The following is a 21,626-nucleotide window of genomic DNA, read 5'->3' on the forward strand; positions in this document are numbered from 1 at the left end:
GCTGGCCGAAATTCATTTTGGATTCACTAAAAGTAAATACACAAAATAAGAATTCAGTGAAGGAAACTAGACTAAACGATATCCGGATTCCAAACAATTTCTTTAGCTGAAACATGTCAGTTCAATCCGGCTCATAAATTTATGGTGTGTCTGGCAACTTCCTTTACATGCTGGAAACGCATAGTACGTTTATCATTTCACCCTGAAGCAGCTAATAGTAGCCTCTGGAAAAGGGAGTAGCGGCTTTGTTTCGTTTATTCACATCTGCATGGCCAGCTTTATTCCCACTCTTCCGTGTCAATGTGTATGTGAGTGAATGGTAGTGTGGGAGAAATTTTGATGCCTTCAGCAAGAGCAAAACTCACAATGACTGCCCAGAAAGCCGCGCGTGTAAAGTCACCGTGCGCTGGAACTGGATCGACACCGCCCAGCGGATTGAGGAGTGTCATTTACCGGCCACCATTCCCAACGTTCCCACGACTTTTTCGGTGAACACCAGGCCGGTATTGAAATCCGTCCTCGGTTGCACGATGTGCAAACATTTACATCCCTTTTCCTCATCTTCACATGAATAGCACTGCTCGGAGAAAGTTTGGATGCACATATTCAGTGCCGGTAGGGGGGAGGTGGGAGGGTAAGGGATGGTGACAGGAAGGGCATCCAGCCACCCCTTAAGTTAACCATGCCAAATCCATTAACAACCGCGCCAAAACTGTGCCGATGCTTAACAAAGGCACAAGAATAAGAAAAGAAGAAGAAAGCCAGAGCTCATGGAGATGTGGACTAGCGTTACCAACCTAACTCAGTAGTTGGAATGGATACAAATCAGAGAGTTGAAATGATATGATCGTAGGACATTATTGACCAGGAGACCCGATCGGGGTCAAATGAACCGATCGGGGGTTCATCAGCCACCTGTTGCAAGTGTGTGTAATTGACTCCGCTTCGGCGACGTGCGTGTTAATGAAGAATGAGATGAAATAATGAGGATATCTACATCTACATCTACACTTATACTCCGCTAGCCACCAAGCGATGTGTGGCATAGGGCACATTTCGCGCCAAAGTCATATTTCCTCCCTCTGTTCCACTTGCGGACTGCGCGAGGGAAAAACGACTGTCTGAAAGCCTCAGTACGAGCTCTTATTTCCCTTATCTTTGAATGATGATCATTGCCCAATATGAAAGTTGGTGGTAATAATATATGCTCTACATCGTCGGTGAAGATTGGATTTCGGAATTTAGTGAGCAGCCCCTTCTGTTTAGCGCGTCGTCTATCTGCAAGTGTGTCCCACTTCAAACTTCCTATGAGATTTGTAACGCTCTCGCGATGGCTAAATGTAACAGTCACGAATCTTGCCGCTCTTCTTTGGACCTTTTCAATTTCTTGAATCAGACCCAACTGGTAAGGGTCCCATACAGACGAACAATACTCAAAGACTGGACGAACTAACGTATTGTAAGCTATTTCCTTTGTTGAAGGACTGCATCGCTTCAGGATTCTACCAATAAACCGCAATCTAGAGTTCGCCTTACCCGTTACTTATGTAATCTGATCATTCCATTTCAGATCATTTTGAATAGTCACACCCAGATACTTCACGGATGTTACCGCTTCCAAAGACTGATCATTTATTTTGTACTCATGGGGATTTTCGCCTTGTTATACGCAGTAGGTTTTACTTTCTAATACTGAGAGATAACTGCCAGTCATTACACCACGGATTTATTTTCTGCAAGTTCTCATTGATTTGTTCACAACTTTCGTGTGATACTACTTTCCTGTAGACTACAGCATCATCGGGAAACATTCTAAGGCCGCTGTCAATACCATCAACCAGATCGTTTATGTAAATCGTAAAAAGCAGAGGACACATTACGCTGCCCTGGGGCACACATGAAGTTACTCTTGTTTCTGTTGAAGTTACCCCGTTCAGGACGACATACTGCTCCCTGTCTGTTAGAAAACTTTCTATACAACCGCATACGTCATCGGATAGACAGTAAGTGAGCACATTTTGTAGCAATCGGCGGTGCGGAACTGAGTCGAACGCCCTTCGAAAGTCGAGAAATGTGGCATCAAGCTGGGAGCCGGTATCTAGAGTCTGTTGTAAATCATGCGCAAAGAGCACCAGCTGTGTCTCGCATGACCGCTGTCTCCTAAAACCGTGCTGGTTTCTGCAGATGAGCTTCTCATAGTCTAGAAAGGTCATTATGTCTGAACACAAAATATATTACATGATTCTACAACACAAACACCCAGTCCCCAAGTGAACAAAATCTCTGAGCCAGCCTGAAATAGAGCGCGGGACCCCTCCATGTAGAGGCCGCAAGGTCAACCACTAGTCCTCGAACTGTGGACGCACCAGAGAGTTTTTTAGTCGGTGACGGGACGAGTGCCAGGCTAGAAAATCACAGAAGCGCTGTTAGTATTCGGTTTCTTCTACGATTAGTATCCCGCAACACTGGCTGCAGTCTGGAACCGCGTGACCGCTACGGTCGCAGGTTCGAATCCTGCCTCGGCCATGGATGTGTGTAATGTCCTTAGGTTTAAGTAGTTCTACGTTCTAGGGGACTGATGACCTCAGATGTTAAGTCCCATAGTGCTCAGAGCCATTTTGAACTGGCTGCAGGATGGGCGGTCCAAAGGAGAGCCCTCTCCTGCACTCTGCTTCTTCTGCTGGGCACAGTTAGTATCAGACTATAATATTAGTGCCCCAATGGTGGATAGACAAAGATATTGGCGTTAGTTTAAGTTAACTGTAGGTGATGGTTAATTTCATTTATTTCAGTCGCACTGTTATGCAGTTTTGAAATCGGCTTATTTGGAATTTTTCAAATAATTTCCGGTGTTTTGTGTGTACTTGAAATGATACCATTGTTCCGACAGTAGAGTCTCTGGATACGTATTTTTCCCTCGTATTATTAAAGTATCCTAGGTTAATAATGGGATTCCATTTTTGGATATTCCGCATTTTGATTTGTGAGACGTGGTTTTCAAATATATTGACAAGCTTCTCTCTATGTCTTGCTATGTAACATATGGCCACTAACTATTCCAAATGCTCGAACGTTAGCTGCTATAGTTAAGTAGTCTTACTGAAAGAGCAGATCGTAAGTTATACAACTGAATGAATGCATATATGTGTAACGAATTTCTATACATTTTACCCATTCCTGAATTTACTGGAGATGGTATTGTGGCGTCCCAAAACAGGTCCAAGCCACCAATATAGATTTCGTGTGGCCTGAGTGGCGCAATTAGGATGTTGACGATAATATTACTCGTTGTGTTTACCCCAATTAACATTTTTAATTGAGTCGAGAGGGAGTAGAACCTTCTTAGATGTTTTAGGGTTGATGTTAGGGAACAGATAAGGATCTTTAACAGGGACAGTGATCTGCCAAAGCAGAAAAATGATGACTCTTTGCCGGCCGCGGTAGCCGAGCTGTTCTAGGCGCTTCAGTCCGGAACCGCGCGACTGCTACGGTCGCAGGCTCGAATCCTGCCTAGGGCATGGATGTGTGTGATGTCCTCAGGTTAGTTTGGTTTAAGTAGTTCTAAGTTCTAGGTGACTGATGATTTAAGATGTTAAGTCCCATAGTGCTCAGAGCCATTTTTGATAACTCTTTAAACAGATTTATCTACCATTAGAGATATTTATATGCGAGGTGTCTAAGCAGGAAATCCCTTGACCTATATCAAATCTACGCTTGGTACTAAATTTTTACTGTCAAAACACCTTTCACTTATTATTCGGTCCTACTACTCATGGGCTTCCCACTATTTAGAGACAAGAGTCACTCAACCGTTTGTTCTAATCAATATAAAATTCTCTACCTGGAGGTCTGAGAAAACTGTAATTGTTGCCACTTCTTCTGACATCTACTCCATCAATGGTCAGTTAGTCTAGCTATTAACTCAATGCCCATTTGACCTAATTATTATAGTGCTGGCCCCTGGTTTTTCGTGGCACACAAGCACTATGCAGCTACTTGTTCCTACTAGCAAATGAAATTTGCATTCTGCTATTTGAGACAGAGATAGATTGTTTTTGTTCAGCACTATTCAATGAAACGTGCTTCAGACATTCCTAAGTTTAGTCGCCCAGATCAGTACTGTCTTCTCGTCAATGAAGTACTACAGTTCCATTACTAGTTACTGTCATCCATGTTGCTCGGGCCATAGTTGTAACCTTGTACTTTATTACTGCCTTACTCCACTACTCCCTTAGTCTATTACTGATTTCATGTAGCCCATGGCTGTCCCTTTACACTCTTCTGAAGAACCTTTCTTCCACTCGGACTTGGTTGCACTTGACCTGCTTCATTATCTTTCTGGACCATTCCGTATCAACGTGATGGTCATAATTTTCCATCTACTGGCCAACATTCGGAGGTGTATTACTTCTATCACGTGCTTTGCCTTGACCTGGCGCTCCTTTGGGGTGTTGATAAGTATTAACTACGGGCTGTAGCCTTGACAGGCCTTCAAATGATATCAGATACTCAGCTGCTTCCAAATGCGTTATTGTTGACAATAATTCTTGTTTGCCTCATTGTTGTGTCGTCTGTTGGTAAACACACGTGTGTCTGACAAGAAGCTCTGTTGAAACACTTCCAACTATATTCTGACAATTAATTAATTTATTCCTCGGTCGTGAAAGTGTAAATCTTGTGCACAAATCCACCTTGTGCTTGATGAGATGCTGCTACGGTTAAATGGTGTTTTCAAACTGCAGATCGTACAATATAGTATTCAACGAATATCTGCAAGTGCATTGAATATCCCCTATTTTCACAAATTCTGAAATTACTATTGTGTAAATCTCGACCCCATCACTTTACAAGGCTCATCATCTTGAGTAAAATGACTGCCTATTTTTGTGAGGAAAAATGCTTTCAATTGCTGATTTCACTAACGTTATCTTTTTGTATCTTGACTGTGGAGACACTTCCTAGACTAGATGCACATCTCTGACATTCTTCATTGCTCTCTGGTCATTCGAACAATAGTAAGTCGTAGAGTAAATTTTGTTGGGCTTCTACATCTGTTCACATATAAGTGATATGAGAGTTCTCTATTCTCTCCATTATGTAGCTCCCCATTTCCTAAAGCCAGGCTATGATATTTTCACCAGTTTACCTTACACTAGTGCCTAACAAGGGACATTTATGAAGTGATTGTTTATAGAGCCCAGACGTCTAACAACAACCGTACCTCTCGACGCTGTAAATATGTGATAGTGGTGTGGGAGAGGTGCTTTTGATATTAGCGTGTTTGATAAATTAATATTGTGATTATCTAACCTCGCTCCATTCGAAATGTAAGCTACGTTGCACGACTCATTTTCTACCCTGTCCCCTTGTGATGCACCCAAAGTCCTAATGTGCGTGACACCTCACTCGCTTAATTTGAAAGTCACGTATCCTCTGTAACGACACATTCTTCCTCCTCCCCTTCACACCCCTATCGCAGAGTAAGTCAATTTCACCCGAGTTATCCGTTGCGCGTAAGAATTGTAAAATAATTTTAAGTATTGGGACGGTTTTCTAACATGAACCTGAATAATTTGGTGGACATGCGCAGTTGTGAATGTGACGTAGAAGAGTGAAAATGCAATCCCAAACGACCCCACAGGTTTGATCAGAGCCGCAAAAGTAACCTTAACGAGAAGTGTATCTTAAAATCTTAAATAAAGTAAATAAATGCGCTGCAAATAAAACATTCACGTTTCACAATGATAGACGAGTAACCTACAACATTTACAAGAACTAAATGATAGTAACAACGGTATAAAACTTAAAAATACTCGTATATCAAGAGCGAACTAGCGCACTACCGCTCCTTCCCTTGTGACCTCTATATCGACTGTTAGCTTTAATCCAAGGTCCTTTTCTTCCTTCTCCTTAATTTTGCTTCGAATATTTACGAATATATATTTGTGAGTCTGTAATGTTCTGCGCGTCAAAGACTGCGAAGCTTTGCACTCATAGATACAAGATTCGTATACAGTGTGAAAAGATACTTTGACGCAGTTTGTGTAGCTACGCTGTAGCTTTTCTTAACCTGTTTTACTCTAGAAGAGGGACGCCAGTGCAGTGAGCCGTCTTGATACAACCCTATCACAGCGTCTGTCAAATTATTTCATCATTCTTACAGTGTCACCATTCTTACAATGTTTGTACGCTTTTAATTTAGACGAGATACAGCAAGTTCCATACAAACTACACGCAAATTCTGTCCCCACAGAATTATAGCCGACTCCACAATATTTGGGTAAACAATAAAGTATGAAGTACCATCGGCCTTCGAATCTCATATTTTCCGGTAGACATACCGTTATAACGCCATTTATCAATCGGCATAGAGACTGTCAGTTGTCTCCGACACTGCTCTCATGTTCTGCAACGCCCGCCCAACATGTGATACGTATCTCAGCTTCCAACAGCGACTGCCACAGGGTTTCACTGAGATATTCACAATTGTTTATGATGAATAGTGAGTGCCAGGCAACACCTTACTGTCCTTGTTACTCCACTGCTTCTAGATACCGATCAAACTTTTCGTACGACAACGAAGCTCATAGTGAATAATACGGTAAACATGTAGATGGTTGTCTTTCTTAAACTAATACTTTGCTTTACAAAGCTTCTTATGTTAGATACTGAATCTGGTTTCAATGCTAACTCTGGAATTTTGTGACTTTAAAGTACAGTACAGTTCATCAAATAAATTTTCTGTTCCCAAACAGCAAATAGCATTACCTTGAGATAACTGGTTCCAGTAACAGCAATGCTCCTACATATTTAGGAACACATTTAAAGTGATCTACAACGAAAAAAATTACATTTACTTTATATATTTTTGACGGAGGAGGACCCTTAATGCTTGCGGACACCGTGAAACTATTGGGATCATTTAGTCGAATAGCGCTGATATCTGGTGGAGTTCCACAGACAAGAACGTAGCGCTGCATTAATGTGTTGAAATATTTATTGTTTTCAGGCGTGCATGAAATATAATGTTTGCTTGCATGGCCGTCCTCCACAGCAGCCGTTATTTGTCAGTTATTATTTGTATCTTTCCTATTAAAGATGCTGTAAATTAAGAGCGTTTTACACCAAACGCATTTCGCTTTCACTTACAAAGCGTCATGAATGTTCGTTATGTAAATATAGTACAGATAATACGTTTCTACATTTTCCCGTTTGTAGATTAAAAAGAGCTTTTCCTTACAGATTTGAAGTACAAAATATTTGCGTTGTTAATTAATCTTTTCATTTTTATATGTTGTGAACTCGACAGGATTTTTAGTCGTTGTTAGCGTAGGATGAAGTAGGAAATACCTTGCTTCCACTATCAGCATACGCGATTTCTCTTCTTCTAGAAACCCGCATTTTCTTTCGCATAATTTGCAGATTTTGCACTCAAATTTTATTGAAGCTTCATAAAAACTGTATCTATAGAAACATTACAGTGACTTTACCTTTTTGGTTCTCAGAGATTTTGCTTTTCCGTATTCATTTCTCTATCGTGTAGGTGATGAGTACTCCCAACTTTGTGAACTATGATTTCAATTGTTCAAGTACATTTTCGTATTCGTGTGTGTGTGTGTGTGTGTGTGTGTGTGTGTGTGAGAGAGTGAGTGAGAGAGAGAGACAGGTAGAATAAAACTATTTTCAGTGGTCTTAGAGGCAGTTTTCAGAGTCTTAAACTGGGCAAACGAAAATGAATACGTGTTAATGGAATGTATCCGAAACACCTTGACTTTGATGGCTGTTTTGTAATATTTGTTTGTCGTGCAGATAAACTTAATAAATGAAGACGCAAAATAGAAACGAAAGACTAAAAATAGTAGAACCAACATATGGAAATGGCAACAGTACAAAAAAAAAGAAGCCATTCCACATGTTGGTGAGTTATGTATATGGGGCAATTGAATGTAATGAGCGTATATCAAACGAAAGAAAAATAATTGAGGAGAAGCAATGGCTGCAAATGTTTTTGTTAAACTTAATAGAATTTTTAAAACCTGTGCCTCTATGTTCTAAATAGAATTTACAGTAGAATATATCAAGGAATTTGGTCATTGGATTCTAAACGTTAAGTACAGACTGAGGCATCCAGGACCAGTGAAGCTGAAAACCGTAACAAAAAAAAATGGCTCTGAGCACTATGGGACTCAACATCTTAGGTCATAAGTCCCCTAGATCTTAGAACTACTTAAACCTAACTAACCTAAGGACATCACACACACCCATGCCCGAGGCAGGATTCGAACCTACGACCGTAGCAGTCCCGCGGTTCCGAACTGCAGCGCCAGAACCGAAAACCGTAACAATGGACTTAGAATGCATAATGATAATGATGAAGAACCAATACTGGGAAAAAGTGTCAAGAATTCTATCGTGTTCGAAAATGACTTGCCCAAGCGGGAAAGGCAAGCGAAGTAGATATCGCAGTTAAAGATTGCGTTCTTCAACGACATGAAATCTACATTCTTACTTTCAGCATTTCTGGTGCAAATTATTTAATTTGCAGCTGCATATGCGATTAATCAGACTTGTAGCTGTGTAGTGTCGGTTCCTTAGGTCAATAAACCAGCAGTCTAATGGCTTTTTTGTAGTATTAATTATGGTGACAGTGAAGGGAGAGTACTAAACCTGGTCGCACCGGTTAGTTGCTGTGGGGCACGAGAGGCTGTGGTTGTAAGTCGGCAGATGAGTTGTCATTGTGTTCCATTACTCTTTATATAGGACGGCAGGAAGGTTTATAACAATAGCCTAGCGTATTATCACAAAGTGTGACGATCATTAACTCAAAGACAGCTTCTCTCCATATGAGGTAGAATGGAGACAGGTAATTTGTGGGTGCATCTTTATGTAAACGCCTTTTTTGTTCTCCCGAAATTAGTATCGTAAATTCTTGTCAATATCTGTAGCCTTTCTTTCCTCCTTCAAAACATGAAATGCAGAATCACTGCACATTTGGAGATGTTAACTTATTTCTGCAGATCTGGAGAATTATCATTGCGTGAGTGTATATTGTAAGTCGTAGAAAGACGAAGCAGAATAAAGTGTAACCATCTGAACTGAATGCTTGAAATTAACTAGTCACAAAAAAAGGACAAAATGATGAAATAGAAAGAATAAATTATTAAAGGGATAAGTATAAAACCCTTGTCAGGAGAATGGGCTTTAAATGAAACATTGATAAAATATACAAAAATAGTGAACTACCAACTGGAAAGGGCAGAAAAGGAAACATTTGGTAGGTAAACTTTATTATATGTAACTCGGAATGACGAAGGTTTTAAGTGTACGAGCTGAAAAGTACTGCCTCCGAATTTTTGATGTGAAAACTCTTAGAGATTTTTGGATAAGACAAACGTTATTAACATTCTACATCTTTATTCTTCATGTCTGCATACTTGTATTTCTTTCTCAAAGTCGCCACCCTGGCGACGAACACATTTCTCCCAAAGAGAGACCATTTTGTTGATACCGTCACTGTAGAATGTTTGAATTTGTTAACGGAGCCACAACCTCATCTCTGCTTTCACCGCTTCATCAATACCTCGAAGTTGTTCTTTAAGTTTGGGAAACAGATGAATCTTTAATGTGGCCAAGTCGAGACTACACGGAGGATAATCGATGACAGTGAAGCCATTGCGTCAAATTGTTGTAGATGTCGCTCGTGTGTGATATGGCATTGTCATGTTAAAGGAGAGGGTGGTCCTGGTGTGGACGAGCTGTTCGAATTCGAAACTTGATTACAGCGCGCTGCTTCTTACGCACCGACATAGTTACGTTTCATACCGCAACGTTACGGGCTACAATGCGGAGCCCTCTAGTGGCAAGAGCTACAAGTACCTAGACATGAAGAATGAAGATGTAGAAGGTTAATAAAGTTTGCTTACTTTAAAATGGTTTAAGAGCTTTTTCACTTGAAAAATTCGGAGCAAATACTATTTAGCACGCCCTCGTAATAGATATACAGAAATGACAAAACACAGACAAAATGATGGAAGTTGTAGGACAACATCCAAACGTATGGAAACTTCTGTCCATATGAAAAGTTACGTGGACGAGCAAATCATCGTGCGATATATTCTTAAATTTTCCTTTGGCTCAGAGGAAACGTAATAATAGCGCAGCGAAAGCAGCTTATTTGAAGCGTTTCTCCACCCTTCCATGAAATAAAGTACCAAGTGGTGAATTACTGTTGTCTGTAAAAGGGATGAGCGACTTATCACTATGAAGATCGCGTTTGAGACAATTGAATTAGTGGCCGGCGGACACACTTCATTATTATATCTGGAACTAGAATATTGATTTGATTTATTCTCTTTCTGGCTACTACTTAAATTGCTAGAAAAGAGTGAACACTACTTCTCTTTCTGGGTAGAATGTGGGGTATGTAGGCGCTACGATCTGGAACCGCGCGACCGCTACGGTCGCAGGTTCGAATCCTGCCTCGGGCACGTATGTAGGTGATGTCCTTAGGTTAGTTAGGTTTAAGTACACTGCAACAACCAGAAGGTAGCATCCGAATCAAGTGAAATTTACACCATGGGTTTGCAGGGATGAGACATGCAACTGATTAGAATTTCAGCGCAGACGCACATCACGCGCGCCTGTGGCGCCACCTCATAGCGCCATTTAAGGCTTGGCGATTTCGACGAGTGTACGTTCGGCACGTGTGTTTACCTTGTGGTTGTTTCACAAGACGATCCGTTATGCCTCGTAGACAACAGCGAATATCTTTTGATCAAGTATCCGAGTTCGACAGAGGAAGGATAGTGGCTTACCGAGATTGTGGATTATCATACAGAGAAATCGCTAGTCTTGTTGGACGAAACCAAACAACTGTAATGCGGATATGTGACCGTTGGATGCAGGAGGGTACGACGGACCGACGTGGTCGATCGCATTCACCTCGGTGCACCACTGCACGTGCTGATAGGGAAATTGTGCGCATGGCAGTGACGGATTGCTCAGTGACATCCCGAACCATAGCACAGCACATTGCGTCTGTAACGCATCATCCAGTGTCTGCGCGTACCATTCGACGGCGTTTACAGCAGAGTGGTCTGTCCGCAAGACGCCCATTGCTTCGTCTACCATTGACGCAGAACCACAGACGTATCCGTCGCCAATGGTGTGATGACAGACGGATGTGGACGGCAGAATGGAATGACGTTGTCTTTACTGACGAGGCACACCTCTGTCTGCAGCACGACGATGGTCGGATTCGAGTGTGGAGACACCGTGGAGAGAGGATGCTGGACAGCTGCATTATGCACCGCCACACTGGTCTTGCACCGGGTATTATCATATGGGGCGGTATTGGATATTACTCTTGCACGCCTCTAGTACGCATTGCCGGTACTTTAAATAGCCGGCGCTACATATCCGAGGTGCTGGAGCCAGTTGTCCTTCCTTACCTTCAGGGCTCGGCCACAGCCATATTTCAACAGGATAATGCGCGACCACACGTGGCACGCATTGTCCAAAGGTTCTTCGTCAATAACCAGATTGAATTGCTTCCCTGGCCGGCTCGCTCTCCGGATCTTTCGCCGATAGAAAACATGTGGTCCATGGTTGCTCAACGAGTGACCCAGATTACATCCCCAGCTGCCACACCAGATGATCTTTGGCAACGTGTGGAAGCTGCTTGGGCTGCTGTACCCCAGGAACACATCCAACGTCTCTTTGACTCAATGCCGAGACGTGTGGCAGCGGTGATCTCCAACAATGGCGGCTACTCTGGCTACTGAGTCTGGCAGGAACCACATGTCACAGACGTCTGTAAACTTAATCATCTGATACTTGGTCAACATGTTATCTACAAAATAAATTTTGTTTTGCTACCTCTTGTCTTTCTTGGTGTTGCATTTACGGTGGCCAGCAGTGTAGTTCTAAGTTCTAGGGGACCGATGACCTCCGATGTTAAGTCCCATAGTGCTCAGAGCTATTTGAACCATTTATAACGCTCTGTATCTAACCTAGAGACGAGTACACAGACCACAAAATCTGCGTATCATGTGAGCTAATTTTTTCCTATCGAGTCGTCCGTTTTCTGAGATAAAGTAACCAGTACTATATTCGTTTATAAAATGCCAAGCGAGTCTAATAATTACTGCAACTGGTTGTGCCTTTGAAAGTGTGAATAAGAAGTGCATACTTTTATAATACAAACCTTTGGGAAACATGTTAATGTCAGCAGCAAAATTAAATTCCTTAGTCACGGCACAGAGAGTGTAGTATGTTTTGTCTTCTACTTACAAAACATCAGTTACAGGGGCTGGACATTACCATGTTCAAAACGGTATAGGAAACCCGTTGGCACTCAAATCAGCTTCCATTCGGCTCTCCCGTATGGTTTTTACGGAAATGTTACAACATTCATCATACCAAATGTGCCACGTTCAGGTAACTATGAGGGAGCTAGATAGAGATCACGAACCCTTCTTACTAAAGTGTACCACAACGGCTCAATCATATTTCCATCTGGTGACTTTGGTGGCCAAAGCAGGTGCGACAATTCAACCTAGTGCTCACTAAACGAGTTACGGACCATGCGAGCTCTGTGGAAAACAGCTCTGTCGCCTTGAAACAAGCACACTATCTCCGTTTTGGAACAAGCATTGTACCATGGGGGTGGACTTGATCAGCCAAAATGGCCACATAATCCTTGGCAGTAATGTCGTCTTACAGAGTAACCACGGGGCCCATGGACTACCACGATATGGCATAGCGAATCATCAGCGAAACCCCGCTTTGTTTCAGTCTTCGGAATTACATCTACATCTACATCTACGTGATTACTCTGCAATTCACATTTAACTGCTTGGCAGAGGGTTCGTCGAACCACAATCATACTATCTCTCTACCATTCCACTCCCGAACAGCGCGCGGGAAAAACGAACACGTAAACTTTTCTATTCGAGCTGTGATTTCTCTTATTTTGTTTTGATGATCATTCATACCTATGTTGGTTGGGCTCAACAAAATATTTTGGCATTCGGAAGAGAAAGTTGGTGACTGAAATTTCGTAAATAGATCTCGCCGCGACGAAAAACGTCTTTGCTTTAATGACTTCCATCCCAACTCGCGTATCATATCTTCCACACTCTCTCCCCTATTACGTGATAATAGAAAACGACCTGCCCTTTTTTGCACCCTTTCGATGTCCTCCGTCAATCCCACCTGGTAAGGATCCCACACCGCGCAGCAATATTCTAACAGAGGACGAATGAGTGTAGTGTAAGCTGTCTCTTTAGTGGACTTGTTGCATCTTCTAAGTGTCCTGCCAATGAAACGCAACCTTTGGCTCACCTTCCCCACTATATTATCTATGTGGTCTTTCCAACTGAAGTTGTTCGCAATTTTAACACCCAGGTACTTAGTTGAATTGACAGCCTTGAGAATTGTACTATTTATCGAGTAATCGAATTCCAACGGATTTCTTTTGGAACTAATGTGGATCACCTCACACTTTTCGTTATTTAGCGTCAACTGCTACCTGTCACACCATACAGCAATCTTTTCTAAATTGCTTTAAACTCTAACAGAGGTTGAAACATTATCATCCGCCAGGGTAGCCGAGAGCGCTAACGCGCTGTTTCCTGAATTCGGCTAGGCGCGCCGGCCCTGGATTGAATCCGCCCGGCGGATTAACGACGAGGGCCGATGTGCCGACCAGCCTGGATGTGGTTTTTAGGCGGTTTTCCACGTCCCGCTTAGTGAATACCGGGCTGGTCCCCCTGTTCTGCCTCCGTTACACGGCTCGCAGACATCTGAACACTTTCACACTATTCCATGGATTACACTCGAGGCAGACAGTTGGGGTACGCTAATTTCGTGCCGGGGGTACAGGGTGACGGCAGGATGAGCATCCAGCCACCCCTTAACCTTTAACTTGCCAAATCCGATTAACGATGACTGACCCTGCATAACTGTGGGACAAGGCTCAAGTGATAGAATAGAGGTTGAACCATTGTCCAGGCCTTATTGTGTCGGTACCGCATTCTCCTATTGTTTTCATCACTGATAAGTGGTTTTGGGATTCTAGCTTACCCTGCAATTCCCCTCTTACACAGTTCCCTCGCTCCATCTTATTTTGGGTGGTAACTGTGTTCGCGAGTGCGACATTCAGCTCTGCAGTGAATTTTGCAGCTGTTGGACCCTTATTTTTTCCTTACATTCCTCTTCAATGACCGTCCATAAGGAATCACATTTTCATCAGCGCTGTAAACCAGCGGATGACGTTTTCCCGCTTTCCCTATAAGCGGTACAAATCTTCCGTATGGTACCTCCTGAAACACCAAACACTCCCTTCGTTACGGAAGCGTCCACCAGACGATCACCAATAATTTGCCAGCGTTCGAATCACTCAGCTCCGACATGAGCATTCACAACTACATAGGACTTTGCTCTGATCTCAACTGACACTTGCAACCTAATGAGGGCATTCCACAGGTGCCGCTCGTGGTCAAACGCAACAGCGCAACCTGCAGGCTAAGCTGGCATCTGCATTCATGTTCAAGCAGGTATTTCCCGTGATGGTTGGTTGGTTGGTTGGTTGGGGAAGGAGACCAGACAGCGTGGTCATCGGTCTCATCGGATTAGGGAAGGAAGTCGGCCGTGCCCTTCCAGAGGAACCAACCCGGCATTTGCCTGGAATGATTTAGGGAAATCACGGAAAACCTAAATCAGGATGGCCGGACGCGGGATTGAACCGTCGTCCTCCCGAATGCGAGTCCAGTGTCTAACCACTGCGCCACCTCGCTCGGTTTTCCCGTGATGTTTCCATATTTATGTTCAACCCCTGCACATAATCACAGTTACAACTAACCGATGTAATTATAGTCTTCTAACTGCTGCATGACGGCATCAGTGTTTTCTCGATTCCCGTTTCAACATACTCTTATCTTTTCGTATGAATACTTAATGAAGGATTTACGTGCGTTTTAAATACGTCTCGTACTACCAACTGTTAAACATAGCCGGCCGGTGTGGCCGTGTGGTTCTAGGCGCTTCAGTCTGGAACCGAGTGACCGCTACGGTCGCAGGTTCGAATCCTGCCTCGGGCATGGATGCGTCTGATGTCCTTAGGTTAGTTAGGTTTAAGTAGTTCTAAGTTCTAGGGGACTGATGACCACAGATGTTAAGTCCCATAGTGCTCAGAGCCATTTGAACCATTAAATATAAATAAATATTAATACTTTGTAGTAGTTCATCTGGCCGTAGATCAGTCAAGATTTTAGTACACCACAATGATAGAAGGCTTGCTCAGTAGTCATGAAACGCTCTCTCTTTTGATCAGTCTTGTCTAAAACGTGAACACCATCATTTAAGTTATGAAATAAGCAAGCTTTCTGTGTCCTCTTTCATTTTCTTGTATTGTTATTATTATATACTATTTAAAAACTCTGTTTATGTCTGAGACCCGCCAGAAGCCATCATAACATGTCTAAATAAAAATACAGCAAGCGGAATGTAACGTTCCCGTTGAGCTGTCAACGTAAGTAACATAATGACAACTAGCTGGTCGAAATCAGTAACTGAACATTGAGTCACTTCTGTGATGTGAGAGTCAAGTTTCTGCTGTTGACATCCTGGCCGGCCGCTGTGACCGAACGGTTCTACGCGCTTCAGTCTGGAACTGCGCGACCGCTACGATGGCAGGTTCGAATCCTGCCTCGGGCATGGATGTGTGTGATGTCCTTCGGTTAGTTAGGTTTAAGTAGTTCTAAGTCGAGGGGACTGATGATCTCAGATGTTAAGTCCCATAAAGCCTAGAGCCATTTGAACCAATGACATCCTGCTGTAAAACATTCTCTGTTTTCTTGAATTAGCAAATCTGAGCAAACTCACTAACTTTCTATGAAATTCTCTTCCATCATCGTCAGGAACAACTGACAGTCACTTGCACTTGACGAAGATCATGCAGTATTTCTTCGAAAACTGATCATTTTACTCGGATTTGATGTGGTAAGGAAACTGAAAATGTTTCATACTTTAATAATTGTTGTCGCTAGAGAATAATGATGTTAAGTAGTGAGTCACATAGTCTCTGTTGACAATCTGTCATTTTTCATTAGGTCTCCTTTACGTTGATGAACTAAAAACAATACATAGTACATGTATCAGCAGCGAGTGTGGTATGACGTGGTTTTCCTCCGATGTTAACGAAAATAAATGAAGAAAATGTGGGACAAAATGGTTCAAATGGCTCTGAGCACTATGCGACTTAACTTCTGAGGTCATCAGTCGCCTAGAACTTAGAACTCATTACACCTAACTAACCTAAGGACAGCACACACATCCATGCCCGAGGCAGGATTCGAACCTGCGACCGTAGCTGTCATGGGGTTCCAGACTGGAACGCCTAGAACCGCACGGCCACACCGGCCGGCAAATGTAGGATAAACTACTTCCTTTGTTAGCCATTATACGCTTCCATATAAAGTATGTTTCCAGACTGAAGCACTGCTGAAGGTAGTATCGATCTACAACTATGCCCTTGTGTGAGGATAACTTCATTGCAGACGCCGTGAACGTAAATATGTGCTGGAACTTTGCTTAGTAAAACGACGGTCCCTGTAACATGGAAGTTCCGTGTAGCAAGGTAGAAGCAGAAGCTGTTGCACTGCCGAGTATTGCATCAGACAGTTTGAAGAGGGGATGTCGGACGAGGAGGTTACCGCCGTGGTAGAGGGCACCGCCCATCGCCGAAGACCACGCGGTCTCGTAGCAGTCCGTGGCGGCAGGATGTGGCGGGGAAGACGAGGCCGGCCCGCGCTATATAAGCCGCCGGCCAGCCACGCACTGGGCAGGAACAGTTCAGTCCCAAGCAGCAGCAGCAGAAGACATGAAGGTCCTGGTGAGTAGCCGCCAGCAAGTTATGCACGTCGTCGTGACACCTGTCAGAGACACGATCATACGGAGTACCTCCCCAAGTACGTGATGGGCTTGAGGAATATTCGACTAATAGGACCCAGTACGATATACTGGAATGCGGAAGTTCCACAGAAACGATAGCAACGTCGTGTACGCCCCAAGGCAGTGTACACCTCCTCCTCAGTCAGAAGAGGGCTCGGAAGACGCAAGGTACCGACCAACCGCCGTGTCGTCCTGTCTATCGGTTCCCAAAGCAGTGCACAGGGACCTCTAATGTTTCCAAAATTATAAACAGCTTATCAAATAGGATCAAGAGCATGGTAAGACTGTTCGGTGAGGGTGCGGCTAAACACAGGGAAGTAGCGTAGTTGGACGGCCATAAGAAATTGCAGAACGATTAGGAAAAATGTACACTATGTGTAATGAATGGTAGCTCTATTTCAATGTAAGATAACCCCTAAAACAAAGAAAGGTTGAGGTATTATCTGATAACAGGATGAATATCTCGAGCACGTCAGATCTTATGAATACTTTAGAGTATCACTAAATGCAACGAATATGTTCATTCAGTGTCAGGGAAAATGAATGAAGTACTTACATTTGTTGGGGAAATAATCACTCCGTCTGTAAAGGAAAGCACACATACGACACTAAAGTGACCAGTTCTAGAGTACTGTTCCAGTGTCTGAAGGCCGAAGTGGACGTGCGGTTAAAGGCGCTGCAGTCTGGAACCGCAAGACCGCTACGGTCGCAGGTTCGAATCCTGCCTCGGGCATGGATGTTTGTGATGTCCTTAGGTTAGTTAGGTTTAACTAGTTCTAAGTTCTAGGGGACTAATGACCTCAGCAGTTGAGTCCCATAGTGCTCAGAGCCATTTGAAACATTGAACCAGTGTCTGAAACCCTTATCAAATAGACTTGACACTGCACTAATTCGGGAACATTCTGCAAGGACCGTAAAAGGCCGGTATAGTTCATATGAAAGTGTAAAAGAAATGCTTGGGGAACCTGAATAAGAATTCTTGGAGAAAGTCGACGTCGCTCACGTTAAACCCTCGTGGGTAAATTTAGAGATTCCGTTTTCGAAACAGACTGCACGACCATCATTGTGCAGCCAAAGTATTAGAATAAGATAAGAGATATTAGGGTGCGCAGGGAGACATACAGACCGCTGTTATTCGCTCGCTTAGTGCGTAAGTGAATAAGGAAAGGAGGCAATAAAGGTAAGATGTGCTCCTCGTCACGCACTTCACAGTGGATTTCGGAGCACACACGTGGATGTAGATACAGAGAACAGTGGAAGTACCCTCTCCACTGATGACGCAAACAGATTACATTCCGAAATACTTGTGTCTAATTAGCTCTGCGTAACGTACAGCGCTGCTACTATATCGTTAACTGGAAAAACAGGTTCTTTTGTATCACAAAGGAGAGACAATAGTAAGTAATAGACCTGATTTTAGTCTCACGAGGAATTTTATTAGGCTTGGACACGCCGTTACCATTAGGAAGATATAATGTCTTAATAACAACAATGTTTCATTTTTATTTTCGGCCATAGTGGCTACGTTTGTGAACCGTGACTGTGTGGGATAATTATTTATTTGTAATTTCTGCTTCCAGTCACTGTTTTGGCTGGTAGCAGAAATTACAAATAAATAATGTTTCATTTTTTGTCTTGCTCGAGTCCTATGAATTCATATTGACGCAAACAGTTTCAATAATACAATTACGGCACAACTTAGAGTAGTTCAACGTTTCAGATCTATCTTTCTATCACAGTGACGATGATCTGTGTTCCAAGTTGTTGCGGAAGAATTGTGCAGTGATACTATACAGGAGTAATCATAACGGTGTACTACATCTACATACATACTCCGCAATCGACCATACGGTGCGTGGCGGGGGGTACCTCGTACCATAACTAGCATCTTCTCTCCCTGTTCCACTCCCAAACAGAACAAGGGAAAAATGACTGCCTATATGCCTCTGTACGAGCCCTAATCTCTCTTATCTTATCTTTGTAGTCTTTCTGCGAAATATAGGTTGGCGGCAGTAAAACCGTATTGCAGTCAGCCTCAAATGCTGGTTCTCTAAATTTCCTCAGTAGCGATTCACGAAAAGAACGCCTCCTTTCCTCCAGAGACTCCCACCCGAGTTCCTGAAGCATTTCCGTAACGCTGGCGTGATGATCAAACCTACCAGTAACAAATCTAGCAGCCAGTATCTGAATTGTTTCTATGTCCTCCCTCAATCCGACCTGATAGCGATCCGAAACGCTCGAGCAGTACTCAAGAATAGGTCGTATTAGTGTTTCATAAGCGGTCTCCTTTACAGATGAACCACATCTTCCCAAAATTCTACCACAGTTATGGTAACACTGTATAACTGTCCACGGCTCGTGGTCTTGCGGTAGCCTTCTCGCTTCCCGCGCACGGGGTCCTGGGTTCGATTCCCGGCGGGTGTCTTTCATCATCATTTCATCCTCATTCACTCGCAAGTCGTCGTAGTGGCGTTAAAGAACTTGTGGAGCAGTGGCCGAACCGCCCCGGGAGGGGTCTCCCGGCCACCAATGCCATACGCTCATTACTATTACTGTATAACTATCAGTTTCGAAGGATACTGTCCTGAACGTATCACGCGAGTCATACGTTGTATAAATAAGTATTTCGTCACATTAAAGATCACAAGTATAGGTGGAAGGCCCTATCAGGTGCAGAAAGGTAGATCTGAAGTTGTGCGATTAAAAATTTATATGGTTAAGTCGTGTAGTTTGCTTGCCCATAAATCTAAGGAACAGATGACACATAGGACATTTTAAATCTCTCAGTAGACGAAATTTTACAAAACTGATGAAACGTTTTAAATATTTTATTACTCAAGAGGGCGGTTTTATCCAAAACTCTAGGGGTTCAGAGTGTTTGTTTTCCTTATAGAGCATCCTAGTTCGAGTCATGGTATTGCCAGGCAGTTTTAATTAATGAAAAGTGTAGAAGAAAGTTTCTGAACCTATAAACACAGCAATACAATAAGTACCTGGCTTCTAGAGAGTTCAACGATGACTAATGCAAACGCTGCCTGCAGGTGATCCTGAGCTCCGTGTTGGCTGTGGCCCTGGCCAAGCCCGGCTACCTGGGTCTGGGTCTGGGGGTTCCCGCCGCCATCCCGGTGCCCGCCGACGCCCCCGACGTGGCCGTGGCTAAGGCGGCGCACCTGGCGACGCAGGCGGCGGAGGCGGCGCGCAACACGCTGGGCGTGCCCGTGGCCTCCGTCGTGCCCGCCGACGAGCCCCACGTGGCCGTCGCCAAGGCGGCGCACCTCAACATCCAGGCCGCCGAGGCCGCCCGCAACACCCTGGGCGTGCCCGCCATCGCCGCCGCCCCCGTCATCGCCGCCGCTCGCTACGCCGTGGCTGGCCCCGTCATCGCTGGGCCCGCCAACATCGTCATCGGACCTGGCGGCGTTCCCCTGGACACTCCTGAGGTATGTACTTCTACACCATTTCCTATATCCCCTTCAGAACAGTACACATACCACGTAGTGAGACGGTGTTACTGACAAGACGCTCCTCCCTTTCCAGGTGGCCAGCGCCAAGGCCGCCCACGCTGCGGCCCACGCTCAGTCCGCAGCCCTGGCCGCCGCCACCCCCGCAGACCCCGTGTCTGGCCTGCCCCTGGCCGCCGTCTACGCTGCCGGCATCCCCGCCATCCACCACGCTGACGCCATCGCCCACCTCCAGTACAAAGCTGCCCTGCTCGGCTGAAGGACCTGATCTGCGACTGTCTCAATCTATCAGTCGAACCCAGATGTTGTACAAATTATTTTTGCAATAAACTGAGTTCCAAAATCACAAGTACTTTATTTTTATTCTTTACCTCTCCGCCGGCCGAAGTGGCCGTGCGGTTAAAGGCGCTGCAGTCTGGAACCGCAAGACCGCTACGGTCGCAGGTTCGAATCCTGCCTCGGGCATGGATGTTTGTGATGTCCTTAGGTTAGTTAGGTTTAACTAGTTCTAAGTTCTAAGGGACTAATGACCTCAGCAGTTGAGTCCCATAGTGCTCAGAGCCATTTGAACCATTACCTCTCCACCGATTTTAGTAGCAATACTGGCAGTGACTAGTCTGGATAACATGAATGTGACTCCAGAAATATCAGGAACCGAAAAAGATTTTTCTATTGTGTCAATCTCCACAACAGGTCTGCGTCATGCTCACAACGAATTCTATGCCTTTGTTGGCTCTGAATAGCTGGCATGCAATTGCACCATATTATCATCCTTGGCAAGAAACTGGTCTTTTAGAACATCATCATAGGTATTGTTTTATTTGTTTATTCCATATTCACTTCCCATTCTTGCATCAACTCACAGAACATGTTCAAGATGAGTCTTCCTGTCCCTGATACCCAGGAGATAATCTTGTACTATCTTTGTAGGCGAAGGCACTTCTAAGCAATGCAGCATGCCCTCGCAGTTATCGAACCAGAAACACTAGAAAAGTATGGCACAGTCCTATGCCCAGTGTATTAAGATGATGCAGCAAAGCACCCAAATGGATTTTCAAGAGACTGGCAATGGGTGTGCTGGCCGCTGTGGCCGGGCGGTTCTAGGCGCTTCAGTCTGGAACCGCGCTGCTGCTACGGTCGCAGGTTCGACTCCTGCCCCAGGCATGGATGTGTGTGATGTCCTGAGGTTAGTTAGGTTTAAGTAATTCTAGG

General features: G+C 44.0%; 1 protein-coding gene across 1 annotated transcript; it reads left to right on the forward strand.

Annotated features, from left to right (window-relative positions):
- Positions 1-16,762: 16,762 nt before the first annotated feature.
- LOC124790144 (cuticle protein 18.7-like) lies at positions 16,763-20,763 on the forward strand. Its single transcript, XM_047257732.1, has 3 exons — positions 16,763-16,894; positions 19,995-20,393; positions 20,491-20,763. The coding sequence occupies exons 1-3, from the start codon at positions 16,883-16,885 to the stop codon at positions 20,671-20,673; spliced, it is 594 nt and encodes a 197-aa protein (XP_047113688.1). The 5' UTR covers positions 16,763-16,882; the 3' UTR covers positions 20,674-20,763.
- Positions 20,764-21,626: the final 863 nt, after the last annotated feature.

The sequence above is a fragment of the Schistocerca piceifrons genome, chromosome 3 (assembly GCF_021461385.2).
Source record: "Schistocerca piceifrons isolate TAMUIC-IGC-003096 chromosome 3, iqSchPice1.1, whole genome shotgun sequence".
In the NCBI taxonomy this organism is placed as follows: Eukaryota; Metazoa; Arthropoda; class Insecta; order Orthoptera; family Acrididae; genus Schistocerca; species Schistocerca piceifrons.